General features: G+C 64.5%; 2 protein-coding genes across 3 annotated transcripts in view; one reads left to right on the top strand and one right to left on the bottom strand.

Moving 5' to 3' along the window:
• The first annotated feature begins 944 nt into the window (after window positions 1-944).
• Window positions 945-11,164, top strand: SORT1 (sortilin 1). 2 transcript variants are annotated; one of them, XM_084275944.1, is made up of 19 exons: window positions 945-1,001; window positions 1,785-1,858; window positions 1,954-2,056; window positions 2,166-2,330; window positions 2,531-2,604; window positions 2,749-2,798; window positions 2,961-3,088; window positions 3,218-3,362; window positions 4,151-4,306; window positions 4,419-4,525; window positions 4,817-4,919; window positions 5,041-5,209; window positions 6,097-6,287; window positions 6,513-6,702; window positions 6,801-6,917; window positions 7,041-7,149; window positions 8,785-8,891; window positions 9,548-9,671; window positions 9,778-11,164. In XM_084275944.1, the coding sequence occupies exons 2-19, from the start codon at window positions 1,827-1,829 to the stop codon at window positions 9,790-9,792; spliced, it is 2,085 nt and encodes a 694-aa protein (XP_084132070.1). In that variant the 5' UTR covers window positions 945-1,001; window positions 1,785-1,826; the 3' UTR covers window positions 9,793-11,164. The 2 variants fall into 2 exon arrangements, with proteins under 2 accessions (XP_084132070.1, XP_084132069.1); XM_084275943.1 differs by having other exon boundaries at window positions 2,958-3,088.
• Window positions 10,047-11,631, bottom strand: part of CELSR2 (cadherin EGF LAG seven-pass G-type receptor 2) — a gene marked incomplete at both ends in the record, with an annotated part of 34,963 nt that continues 33,378 nt past the window's right edge. The window contains 1 exon segment of the mRNA XM_084275812.1: window positions 10,047-10,051. Within this exon segment, the coding sequence (XP_084131938.1) occupies window positions 10,047-10,051 (5 nt within the window).

Genomic DNA, 11,631 nt, shown 5'->3' with positions numbered 1-11,631 from the left:
GGACGTGTCCCCTCCAAGCCCTGGGACGGACGGGCGGGCGGCTGGACAGACACACAGACATCCCCTGGGACGGGCAGACAGGCACCGGACACACAGACAGACAGACAGACACCCCCCCACCCCCCTTCCCTGCGTCCCCTGGGACAGACGGACAGACAGACGCTGCCTGTCCTGTGCCGGCGGAGGCACCTGCTGCGGCAGGACGGGCTCTGCGAGCGCAGACAGACAGACAGACAGACAGACCGACCCGGGCTGGGCGGCAGAGCCCCCCCCACACTCCCCTCCCCTCCCCCCCTTAACCCCCGGCGTGGGGGGGGGGAGCAGACACCCCTTCCCAACCCCCACGGACAGACAGACACCCGGACAGACAGACAGACAGACAGACAGCCCCGCGGGGTGAACATTAACCCCGGGGTGGCGCCGCCCGGGGGGGCCGGGCCGGGCTGGGCCCGGGGGGGGGGTCAGGCCGGTGCCGGGCGGTCCTGGCTCCGGGCCACCCGCTGCTCCCGCTCCGCCGGCCCGGCCGGGTGCCGGCGGCTTCGCCCGCCCAGTTTGACCAGTCCTCAGACTGGTGCCGTGCCAGTTCGGGTCCCTCCCTCCCCTCCTTGTCCCCCCCCTATCCTGGGCTCAGCCTCTCTCCCTGCCTGCATCAGGCAGAGCCGGGGGGGGGGGGGGGCTGACTGTACCTCTGTCCCCCAGCGACCCGCCCCCCCCCTCCCCGGGTGTCCCCACCCCACTGCACCCCCTTGTGCGGCCTCTCCAGTCCAAACCAGTTCCCCCCAGTGCCCCCCGAGGTGCCCTGTGGCTGGGGAAGGCACCGGGACTCCAGTGTTCCCTGGGAGGGGGGGGCTGTGGGGTGCCGTTGCCATGCTGGGGGGGGGTGTCCGGTGCTCGTCCCCCTCCCCACTGTGCGGGTGCTGTGCCCGTCCCCTCCCCCACAGTGCGTCTTCGATGACCTCAGCGGCTCCGTGTCCCTGTCCTGGGTGGGCGACAGCACAGGGGTAAGTGCTGGGGGGAGGGGACTTCACACCCCCCCCCCCCCCCCCCCCCAAAGTGGCTGTGGGTCCCCTCCTGTGCCCAAGGGGCTGGTGGGTGGGCTCAGCCAGGGAGGGGACCCCCGTGTCCCATGGTGTTGGGGAGACACACAACCCATGGGGGGTCCCTCAGAGCTGGAGGGGTCCCTCTGAGCTGGGTGAGACCCTGCCCATGAGGGGTCCCTTGGAGCTGGGGGGGTCCCTCGGAGCTGGGTGAGACCCTGCCCATGGGGGGTCCCTTGGAGCTGGGGGGGTCCCTCTGAGCTGGGTGAGACCCTGCCCATGGGGGGTCCCTCAGAGCTGGGGGGTCCCTCGGAGCTGGGTGAGACCCTGCCCGTGGGGGGGGTCCCTTGGAGCTGGGGGGGTCCCTCTGAGCTGGGTGAGACCCTGCCCGTGGGGGGTCCCTTGGAGCTGGGGGGGTCCCTTGGAGCTGGGTGTGACCCTGCCCATGGGGGGGTCCCTCAGAGCTGGGTGAGACCCTGCCCGTGGGGGGTCCCTCGGAGCTGGGGGGGTCCCTCAGAGCTGGGTGAGACCCTGCCCATGGGGGGGTCCTTCAGAGCTGGGTGTGACCCTGCCCATGGGGGGGGTCCCTCGGAGCTGGGGGGGTCCCTCATAGCTGGGTGTGACTCTGCCCATGGGGGGGGATCCTTCAGAGCTGGGGGGGTCCCTCATAGCTGGGTGTGACCCTGCCCATGGTGGGGGTCCCTCAGAGCTGGGTGTGACCCTGCCCCCCCTCCTCTGCCTGCCCAGGTCATCCTGGTCCTGACAACGTTCCAGGTGCCACTGGTCATCATGACCTTTGGGCAGTCCAAGCTGTACCGCAGGTGAGCCCCCTCCCCTCCCCTTCCCATCCCAGCACCCTGGGGACCCTCCCACCTCACTGTGGGCTCCCCCCCACTCCGATTCCTCTCCCTTCCAGCGAGGATTACGGGAAAACCTTCAGGGACATCACCAGCCTCATCAACAACACCCTCATCCGCACCGAGTTCGGCATGGCCATCGGCCCGGAGAACTCGGGGAAGGTAGGAGGGGGGTGGTGTGCCCACCCCCATTCCCACCCTGGGGTCACAGTGGTCTTTCCTTTGCCCCCCCACCCCAGTATGACCGAGCCCCCTCCTTCCCCACCCCCAGGTCATCCTGACAGGGGATGTCTCTGGTGGCAGCCGTGGGGGCAGAATCTTCCGCTCCTCCAACTTCGCCAAGAATTTCATCCTGACGGATTTGCCCTTCCACCCCCTGGTGCAGATCACCTACCACCCCCAAAATTCCGACTGCCTGCTGGCCCTCAGCACCGAGGTGAGGAGGAGGAGAGGGCAGGGAGCTGGGCTTCCTGCTGCTGCTTCCCTAAGGAGTGGGTCCTGGCTGTGTGTCCATCCCTTGGCTTTGAGGGATGCGTGTGGCTCCAGGACACACATGGGGTTGGGGATTGTCAGCCCCAAAGTTGGGGGGTGTAGGGGGATGTTTTGGGGTTCAAACCAACATCTGGGCTCTTGCAGAACAGCCTCTGGGTCTCCAGGGATTTTGGAGAGAAGTGGGATGAGATCCACAAAGCTGTCTGCCTGGCCAAGTGGTGAGTGGCTGGGGAGGATATGTTTGGGAGGGGGGGGAAATTGCAGCCTGGACACCCACCCCCCACTCTGAGCGATGCCATGGTGGTGGCCCCCATGTCCCACCTGCTTTGGGGTGCCACGTGTCCCCCTGTTTCCCTTCCCAGGGGTGCAAACGACACCATCTTCTTCACCACCTACTTGAACAACTCCTGCAGTAAGTCTCTGGGGGCTCCAGGGATGGGACCCCCCTCACCCCAGCCCCCTTGCAGAGAGCATGGAGATCCCAGCAGGGGATGAGCTGGGAACACCCAGAGCTGGGCTGTGCTGGGGGGGACACACAGAGCTCGTTAACCCACCGGCCTTTCTCGTTAAGAAGCTGATCTGGGGCTACTGGAGCTCAAGAAAACCTCCGACTTCGGCAAAACCTTCCAGGTCATCGGCACCAAGATCTACTCCTTCGGCCTGGGGGGACGCTTCCTCTTCGCCTCTGTTATGACAGAGAAGGTCCTTGTCCCTCCCCTTCCTGGTGACACTGGAGCAGCAGTGGCTCGTCCCCACCGTGGCTCTGCCTCCTGTCCCCTTCTCCTCCCGAGGAGGAAGAGGAGGGAGGGTGATGATGCTGTGGTTCCCCAGGGCACCACGAGGCGCATCCATGTCTCTCTGGATCAAGGTGAGACCTGGAACATGGCCCAGCTCCCCTCTGTGGGCCACGAGCAGTTCTACTCCATCCTGGCTGCTAACGATGACCTGGTCTTCATGCACGTTGATGAGCCGGGCGGTGAGTGGGGACAGGGACAGGGATGGGGATGGGGACAGGGACATGGACATGTCCTGGAGCCGGTGAGAACACCAGTTCACAGACTCACAGGGGTTGGAAGGGACCTGGAGAGCTCCTGGGGTCCAACCCCCCTGCCAAAGCAGCTCCCCAGCTCATGTTGCACAGGGCGGCGTCCAGACGGGGCTGGAATCTCTCCAGAGATGGAGACTCCACATCCCCTGGGCAGCCTGTCCCAGGGCTCCCTCACCCTCACTGGGGAAAAGTTCTTCCCCATGTTGGTGTGGAACTCCCTGTGCTCCAACTTGCAGCCATTGCCCCTTGTCCTGTCCCCACAGACACTGAAAAGGGGCTGCCCATTCCCCCTGCATCCCATACTGAAGATATTGATAACCATTAATAAGGTCCCCCCTTAGTCTTCTCTTCTCAAGACTGAACAGCCCCAGCTTATTCAGCATCTCACAGGGGAGATGCTCCAGGCCCCTAATCATCTTTGTAGCCCTTCTCTGGACTCTCTCCAGGAGATCCCTGTCTGTTTGATCCCAGGGAGCCCAGAACTGGACACAACACTCCAGCTGGGGCCTGAGCAGGGCAGAGTAGTTCCTCCTCGAGCAGCCACAGCTCCCTCCCAGGAGGGACTTGCTCATTAAGGCATCGTTAATTAGCAAGCTGCTTGGTCTGTTTTTCAGGGGACTGTGATGATGCTGGGGTCATGCTTGTTGGGGGGTTGAGGGGGGGGATGTTCTCCCCAGGCTGGGAGCCCCCCCCTGAGCGCTGTCCCCTCCTCACAGACACGGGCTTTGGCACCATCTACACCTCTGACGACCGTGGCATCGTCTACTCCAAGTCCCTGGAGCGGCACCTCTACACCACCACGGGCGGGGAGACCGACTTCACCAACGTCACCTCCCTGCGGGGCATCTACATCACCAGCGTCCTCTCCGAAGGTGGGGGGGCTGCGTCTCCATCACCTCCCCCTCACACCCCCAAAAAGCAGGCTGCTGCCTCCCCTGTGGGGTTGGAGGGGAAAAGTGACCCCCTTCCCAACCCCCCCCTCAGATAACTCCATCCAGTCTGTCATCACCTTTGACCGTGGGGGGGAGTGGGTGCCGCTGCGGAAGCCCAAAAACACCACCTGTGACTCCACAGCCAGGAGCAAGGATGAGGTGGGTCTGTGTGTGTCCCCCCCTCCCTGGGTCCTGGTACCACCCTCTGGGTCCCAGTACCCCTTCCCTGGGCAACTTCTCCTCCCCTGGGTGTTTTCCATCCCAGCTCTGCCGCGGGGCCGCATCCTGCAGCTCCCAGCAGGGATGCTGAGGGCGCGGGGCCGGCCGTGGGGCTGTGTCACAAGCCCTGAGCAGGCTGGAGGCTTCCTGGGGGTGCTCCCCAGAATTCAGGGGTGAATCTGGCCCCCGTGGCCAGACCCCCCCCCACAGCCTCCCCTCTCCCTCCTGCAGTGCAGCCTCCACATCCACGCATCCTACAGCATCTCCCAGAAGCTCAACGTCCCCATGGCTCCGCTCTCCGAGCCCAACGCCGTCGGCATCGTCATCGCCCACGGTACCGACCCCCCTCACCAGGGTGGGGGGTAGCAGGGGTGGGGGGGGGAAGGGGGTGCAGACCCCCATCTCTGTGTGTGTGTGTCCCCCCCTCTCTGACCTGCCCTGTCCCCCTCTGGCAGGGAGCGTGGGGGGGGCTATCTCAGTGATGAGCCCCGACGTCTACATCTCGGACGACGGGGGCTACACGTGGGCGCGGATGCTGGAGGGGCCTCACCATTACGCCATCCTGGATTCGGGGGGGCTCATCGTGGCCATCGAGCACACCAGCCAGCCTGTCAACGTCCTGGAGTATGCACAGGCTGTGGAGGGGGGGGACACAGCTCAGGGTGGGGGGGTTTGGGGGGGATTGCTAGAGGAGGTGCCTCCTGAATCCCTTTCCCAAGCACTGAGGGACAGCTCAGGGTGGGGGTTTTTGGGGGGATTGCTATAGGAGGTGCCTCCTGAATCCCTTTCCCAAGGGCTGAAGGACAGCTCAGGGTGGGGGGTTTTGGGGGGGATTGCTATAGGAGGTGCCTCCTGAATCCCTTTCCCAAGCACTGAGGGACAGCTCAGGGTGGGGGTTTTTGGGGGGATTGCTATAGGAGGTGCCTCCTGAATCCCTTTCCCAAGCACTGAGGGACAGCTCAAGGTGGGGGGTTTTGGGGGGATTGCTAGAGGAGGTGCCTCCTGAATCCCTTTCCCAAGTGCTAAAGGACAGCTCAGGGTGGGGGTAGGTTTTGGGGGGGATTGCTAGAGGAGGTGCCTCCTGAATCCCTTTCCCAAGCACTGAGGGACAGCTCAGGGTGGGGGTTTTTGGGGGGATTGCTAGAGGAGGTGCCTCCTGAATCCCTTTCCCAAGGGCTGAGGGACAGCCCAGGGTGGGGGTGGGTTTTTGGGGGGATTGCTATAGGAGGTGCTCCCTGAATCCCTTTCCCAAGGGCTGAGGGACAGCTCAGGGTGGGGGTTTTTGGGGGGATTGCTAGAGGAGGTGCTCCCTGAATCCCTTTCCCAAGGGCTGAGGGACAGCTCAGGGTGGGGGTTTTTGGGGGGGATTGCTAGAGGAGGTGCTCCCTGAATCCCTTTCCCAAGGGCTGAGGGACAGCTCAGGGTGATGGGGGGTTTTGGGGGGGATTGCTATAGGAGGTGCCTCCTGAATCCCCTTCCCAAGCACTGAGGGAGCCCTGGTGTGGTGGCAGGTTCTCCACAGACGAAGGGCAGTGCTGGTACAGGTACACCTTCTCCAAGGAGCCCATCTTCTTCACGGGCTTGGCGTCCGAGCCGGGCGCTCGCTCCATGAACGTCAGCGTCTGGGGCTTCCGCGGCAGCTTCCGCTCCCGCAAGTGGGTCTCCTACACCATCGACTTCAGCGAGCTGCTCGGCAGGACCTGTGAGAGGGGAGGGGATGGGATGGTGCTGGGGGTGGGCAGGGGCTTGGTTTTGGGATGGGGAGGGGGCTACTTTTAACCCCCAGCCCTCAGTGTGGTCCAGGGTGTGCGGTTGGTGTTCCACCATCCTGCTCCCCGCATCCCGCTGAGCATCCCCCAGTTTCCCCCCACACACCCCATCCAATCCCAGTTCCCCTCACCCCCCTGCTGAGCTCTGTCCCTCTCAGGTGAGGACAAGGACTACACCATCTGGCTGGCGCACTCCAGCGATCCCAGTGACCCCAGTGACGGCTGCATACTGGGCTACAAGGAGCAATACCGACGGCTCCGTAAATCCTCCGTGTGCCACAACGGCCGCGACTACGTGGTGACCAAACAGCCGTCCGTCTGTCCCTGCACGCTGGAGGACTTCCTCTGGTAACCTCCCTCTTCCCAGCCCCGTTCTGGGCCAGGCATTGTCCTCCTTGAGGTCCCCTAATGGGGTCTCATCCCCTCTCTCCCCTTCCTTCCCACAGCGATTTCGGGTACTACCGCCCGGAGAACCAGTCTGTGTGTGTGGAGCAGCCCGAGCTGAAGGGCCACGACCTGGAGTTCTGCCTCTACGGCAGGCAGGAGCTGCTCAGGACCAGCGGGTAAAGCTCAGAACCCCCAGATCCTTGGGGAATCCTGTGCCTGGTGGGGTCAAACCCTGGGAGCCAGCATTCCTGGGAAGTGGCTGTGGGGTCACCCGGTGTCACCCCCCGCCCCGTCTCCAGGTATCGGAAAATCCCTGGGGACAAGTGTGCAGGAGGGGAGAGCCCGACCCGGGAGGAGACAGACATGAAGAAGAAATGCACCAGCAACTTCCTCAGCCCCAGCCAGCTGGTAGGTGACCCTGGGACAGTGACCCTGGGATGGTGACACTGGGACGGTGACACAGCTGATGGGATGGTGACACTGGGACGGTGACACTGGTGATGGGACGGTGACCCTGGGACAGTGACCCTGGGACAGTGACCCTGGGATGGTGACCCTGGGATGGTGACACTGGTGATGGGATGGTGACACTGGGACGGTGACACTGCTGATGGGATGGTGACCCTGGGATGGTGACACTGCTGATGGGATGGTGACATAAGAACATGAGGGCTGAGCACGTGCTCCAGGACAGCCAGCACAGCTTCACCAAGGGAAGGTTGTGCCTCCCCAATCTGGTGACCTTCTATGGTGGAGTGACAGCACTGGGGGATGCAGGTGACTGATGGCACCTGTGTGAGGCCTTTGCCATCCTCATCTCTGAATTAGACAGATGTGGCTTTGATGGGTGGACTGGGCCAGCCAGTGGAGAAGGAACTGGCTGGAGGGGCGCAGCCAAAGGGTGGTGGGTCAGTGGCTCCATGTCCAGGTGTCCCCAGGGGTCTGGTTTGGGACCAGTGCTCTTTACCCTCAGTGACATTGATGATGGAATTGAGTGCACCCTCAGCAAGGGGCTGATGACACTGAGCTGAGCAGGGCGGTTGACACAGCAGAAGGACAGGAAGCCACCCCCAGGGATCGTGACAGGCTGGAAAGCTGAGCCCAGCTGAACTGAAGGAGGTTCAATGCTGCCAAGAGTCAGGTCGTGTGCCTGGGCCCGAGGAGTCCCGGCCCTACACACAGCCTGGGAGAGGAGCTCCTGGGGAGCAGCCCTGCTGGGAAGGGCCTGGGGGCTCTGGGGGGCGAGAAGCTTCCCAAGAGCCGGCAGCTCGGAAGGGCGATGGGATCCTGGGCTCCATCAGCAGAGGGGTGGCAGCAGGGACAGGGAGGGGATTGTCCCTCTCTGCTCTGCCCTCGGGAGGCCCCAGCTGGAGTCCTGTGTCCAGAGCTGGGACCTCAATACAAGAAAGATGAGGGCTGGAGCAGCTCTCTTACAGAGAGAGGCTGAAGGAGCTGGGCTGGGTCAGCCTGGAGAAGAGAAGGCTGTGGGGGGACCTCACTGCAGCCTCACAGTCCCTGAAGGGAGCAGAGGAACAGGAGGGGAATGGGCTTGTTAAAGGGCAGAGACTGGCAGGACAAGGGGGATGGAGTGAAGCTGGAGGAGGGAAGGGGGAGATGAGAGATTAGGGGGAAGTTCTTTGCAGAGAGAGTGGTGAGGGGCTGGAACAGGCTGCCCAGAGAGGGGGCGGGTGCCCCATCCCTGGGGGTGTTCAAGGCCAGGTTGGCTGGGGCCCTGGGCAACCTTGTGTAGCTCCAGGCCTGGAGGTTGGTGTCCCTGCCTGTGGCAGGGGGTTGGAGCTCTGTGATCCTTGGGGTCCCTTCCAGCCCAGACCCTTCCATAGGTCAGTGTCACCGGTGCCACCTCAGATCAGGGACCCAGCTTCTGCCTGAGCCCTTGGAGCCGGCGCCAAACAGCGAGCGGGACCCTCCGGGGCCTCACTGGGGGTGTCCTGGCTTTGATCCCCTGGGACAATCCAGGGTGCTGGTTAGGTTTGGGGGTGACAATGGCACCCCCCTCACCCCCAGCTTCCTCCCCCCCACCAGGCAGCCCCCACCAGCTCTACCCCCATCATCCTGGCCGTGGTGGCCGTGCTGCTCGTCACCGCCGTGGCCGGAGTCCTCCTGGTCAAGAAATACGTCTGTGGGGGCAGGTGAGGAGCTGAGTGGGGCTGGATGACCCCCCCCAGGGCAGGGATAACACCCCCCCATCCCCTGGCAGGGAGGATGGATGGGTGGATGGGTGGGTGGATGGAGGGATGGGTGGGTGGAGGGAGGGGTGGAGGGAGGGATGGGTGGGGGGGAGGAGGGATGGGAGGATGGAGGGATGGGTGGATGGGTGGATGGGAGGATGGATGGATGGGAGGATGGGTGGATGGATGGATGGATGGATGGATGGATGGATGGATGGATGGATGGATGGAGGGATGGATGGAGGGATGGATGGGGAGGGGAGGAGGGATGGGTGGAGGGATGGGAGGATGGGTGGATGGATGGGGGGGGAGGAGGGATGGGTGGAGGAATGGGAGGATGGGTGGATGGATGGGGGGGAGGAGGGATGGGTGGAGGGATGGGAGGATGGGTGGAGGGATGGATGGATGGAGGGATGGATGGATGGAGGGATGGATGGATGGATGGGGAGGGGAGGAGGGATGGGTGGAGGGATGGGAGGATGGGTGGATGGATGGACGGACGGACGCACCCCCCTCCCCATTCCCAGGCAGATGCCAAAGTGACATGGGGGGGGCTTGATGGAGGTACAGGCAGTGTGGTCACGTACCTCTACCCCCCTTTTACCCTCCCCCCCCAGGTTCCTGGTCCATCGTTACTCAGTCCTGCGGCAGCACGCGGAGGCCAACGGCGTGGAGGGGATGGACGCGCTGGACCCCGGCGCCCCGGCCACCAAGGGCGGCTACCACGATGACTCTGACGAGGTGAGTGGGGGTCCTGTGTGTCCCCCACCCCCCTCCCAGGGACACCCCCACCCCCCCAGGGCCCCATCCCAGCCGTGAGGGGGGTGACGGTCCCGTCTCTCCTCAGGATCTCCTGGAGTAGCAGGATGATGCCCGGGATGCTGCGGCGCTGCCCGTACCCCCCCTGCACGCAGGGGGCCCCCCCACACCAGGGGTGACTTTGCTGCTGGGGGGGGGGTTAATTTAACTCCACTTTAATATTTCCTTCCCCCACAGGGGGTGTGGGGGGGACTTTTAGGGTCTTCTTCTCCCTTTTCCAGGCTGTTTCCAGCCCCCTGACCCCCCCCACTCTGGGCAGCATCAGCTCTGGGGGTGCTGGGGGTGAGCCCCAGGGTGTCACCCTTGGGGGGGGGGGTGTGGGGGGGTGCAGCCCGGCTTGCCCTCTCTTCTCCAAAGCAATACACACCAGGCTGCTGCCAGGGCCCCCCCAGGCACCCCAGTTTGGGTGGGGGGGTCCCCATGGCCATGAGGTAATGGGCCTGGCTTGCCCCCCCCCCCTCCCCTCACCCTTTCCACCCCCCCCCCCCCCAGGCTGCTCTTGGCCGAGGGAAACGCAGCAATAATCAATTAAAGCTTGAAGCGCTAACGAGGGGCTGGGGGGGGGGTCCTCAGCCCAGGGTGCCCCCACCACCCCCTCCCCCAACCCAGCAGGGGTGCAGGCAGGATGGGAGGGGGCTGAGAGCAGCCCCCCCAGGGGCTGGACACCCCCAGCCCCCCCCTGTGCCCCCCACCAGGTTTCGGTCCCGGCACTGGACAGTCTCCTTACACTGGATCAACCCGGGGGGGGCTGGCAGGGGGTGCACCCCCCCTCCCAGCTGGGGGGAAGGGGCTTTACATGACCCCTGTGACGTGGGGGTGGGGGGTTTTCCTATCCCCCCCCCCCAAAAAAAACTGGCTCATGGGGCGCAGCAGGACCCTCAGCCCCTCGTGCCCCCCCCACCCCTATCGCGACATGGCCCTGCTGTCACGACATCCAGCTTCTGCTCTCGCCCCAGTGACTGTGCAGACCCTCCTGCCCCCCCCCAGCCCCTCTCCCAGCACCCTGTGGTGGGTTTAGGGGGCTGGGGTGGGGGGGGGGGCATCCCCAGCACCCCCCCTGCATGATGTGCTTCAGCAGCGCCCAGGGCTGGAGTGTGACCCCCCCCCCCCCCAATTAAAAGCCATAGATAACCCTGTGCCCCCCCCCCCCCCAACTCCACCCTGTGTGTGCCCCCCCCCCCCCCAGACCTGGCTGGGGTTTGAGGGGGGGCCAAGCTGGGGCCAGGGCAGAGTCCTGGGGGGGCTGTGGTGGAGCTTCGTGCCGGCATTTTCTGTATATTTGGGATATTAGGAACAAACCCCAACCCCCCCCCCTGCACCCTGCTCTGGGGGGGGTCAACAGGGGGGCGGGGAGGGGGGGGAACCCCTTTGTAGGGGCTCTGGGGGCTGCTTGGGGGGGGGGGGGGGCGGTAATTAAAAGACTATAATTTATTCCAGTTTAAGGCAACTCGATCCAAACCCACAGCAGACACACACATGGGGGGGGGGGGCACAAGGGGGGGGGGGTGACACTGTCCATGCAAGTAGAAAAGGGGGGGGTACACACACAAAAAAGGACCTGGGAACCCCCCCCCCTCCCTGGGGGCAGCTCACTCGCTGTGGGATGGGGGGGGTCTGGGGATTGAGGGGGGGGCATGTGTCACCCCCAGGGATTGGGGGGTGGGGGGGGTGGGCATGTGTCACCCCCCCAGGGATAGAGGGGGGGGTGGGCATGTGTCACCCCCCCAGGGATACTCCAAAGGGCACTGGGGGGGCACTGAAGGGGACACCCCACGCCTGGGGGGGTTGGGGTGTGAGAGGGGTGGGGGATGGGGGGGGTCCTGCCTGTCCCAGCTCTCTGTGCTGGGGGTATGGGGGGAGCTGGGGACCCCCCCCCTTGTCC

Source organism: Gallinula chloropus, assembly GCF_964237585.1.
Source record: "Gallinula chloropus genome assembly, chromosome: 27".
Classification (NCBI taxonomy): domain Eukaryota; kingdom Metazoa; phylum Chordata; class Aves; order Gruiformes; family Rallidae; genus Gallinula; species Gallinula chloropus.
This window is presented reverse-complemented; position numbering and strand designations above follow the sequence as displayed.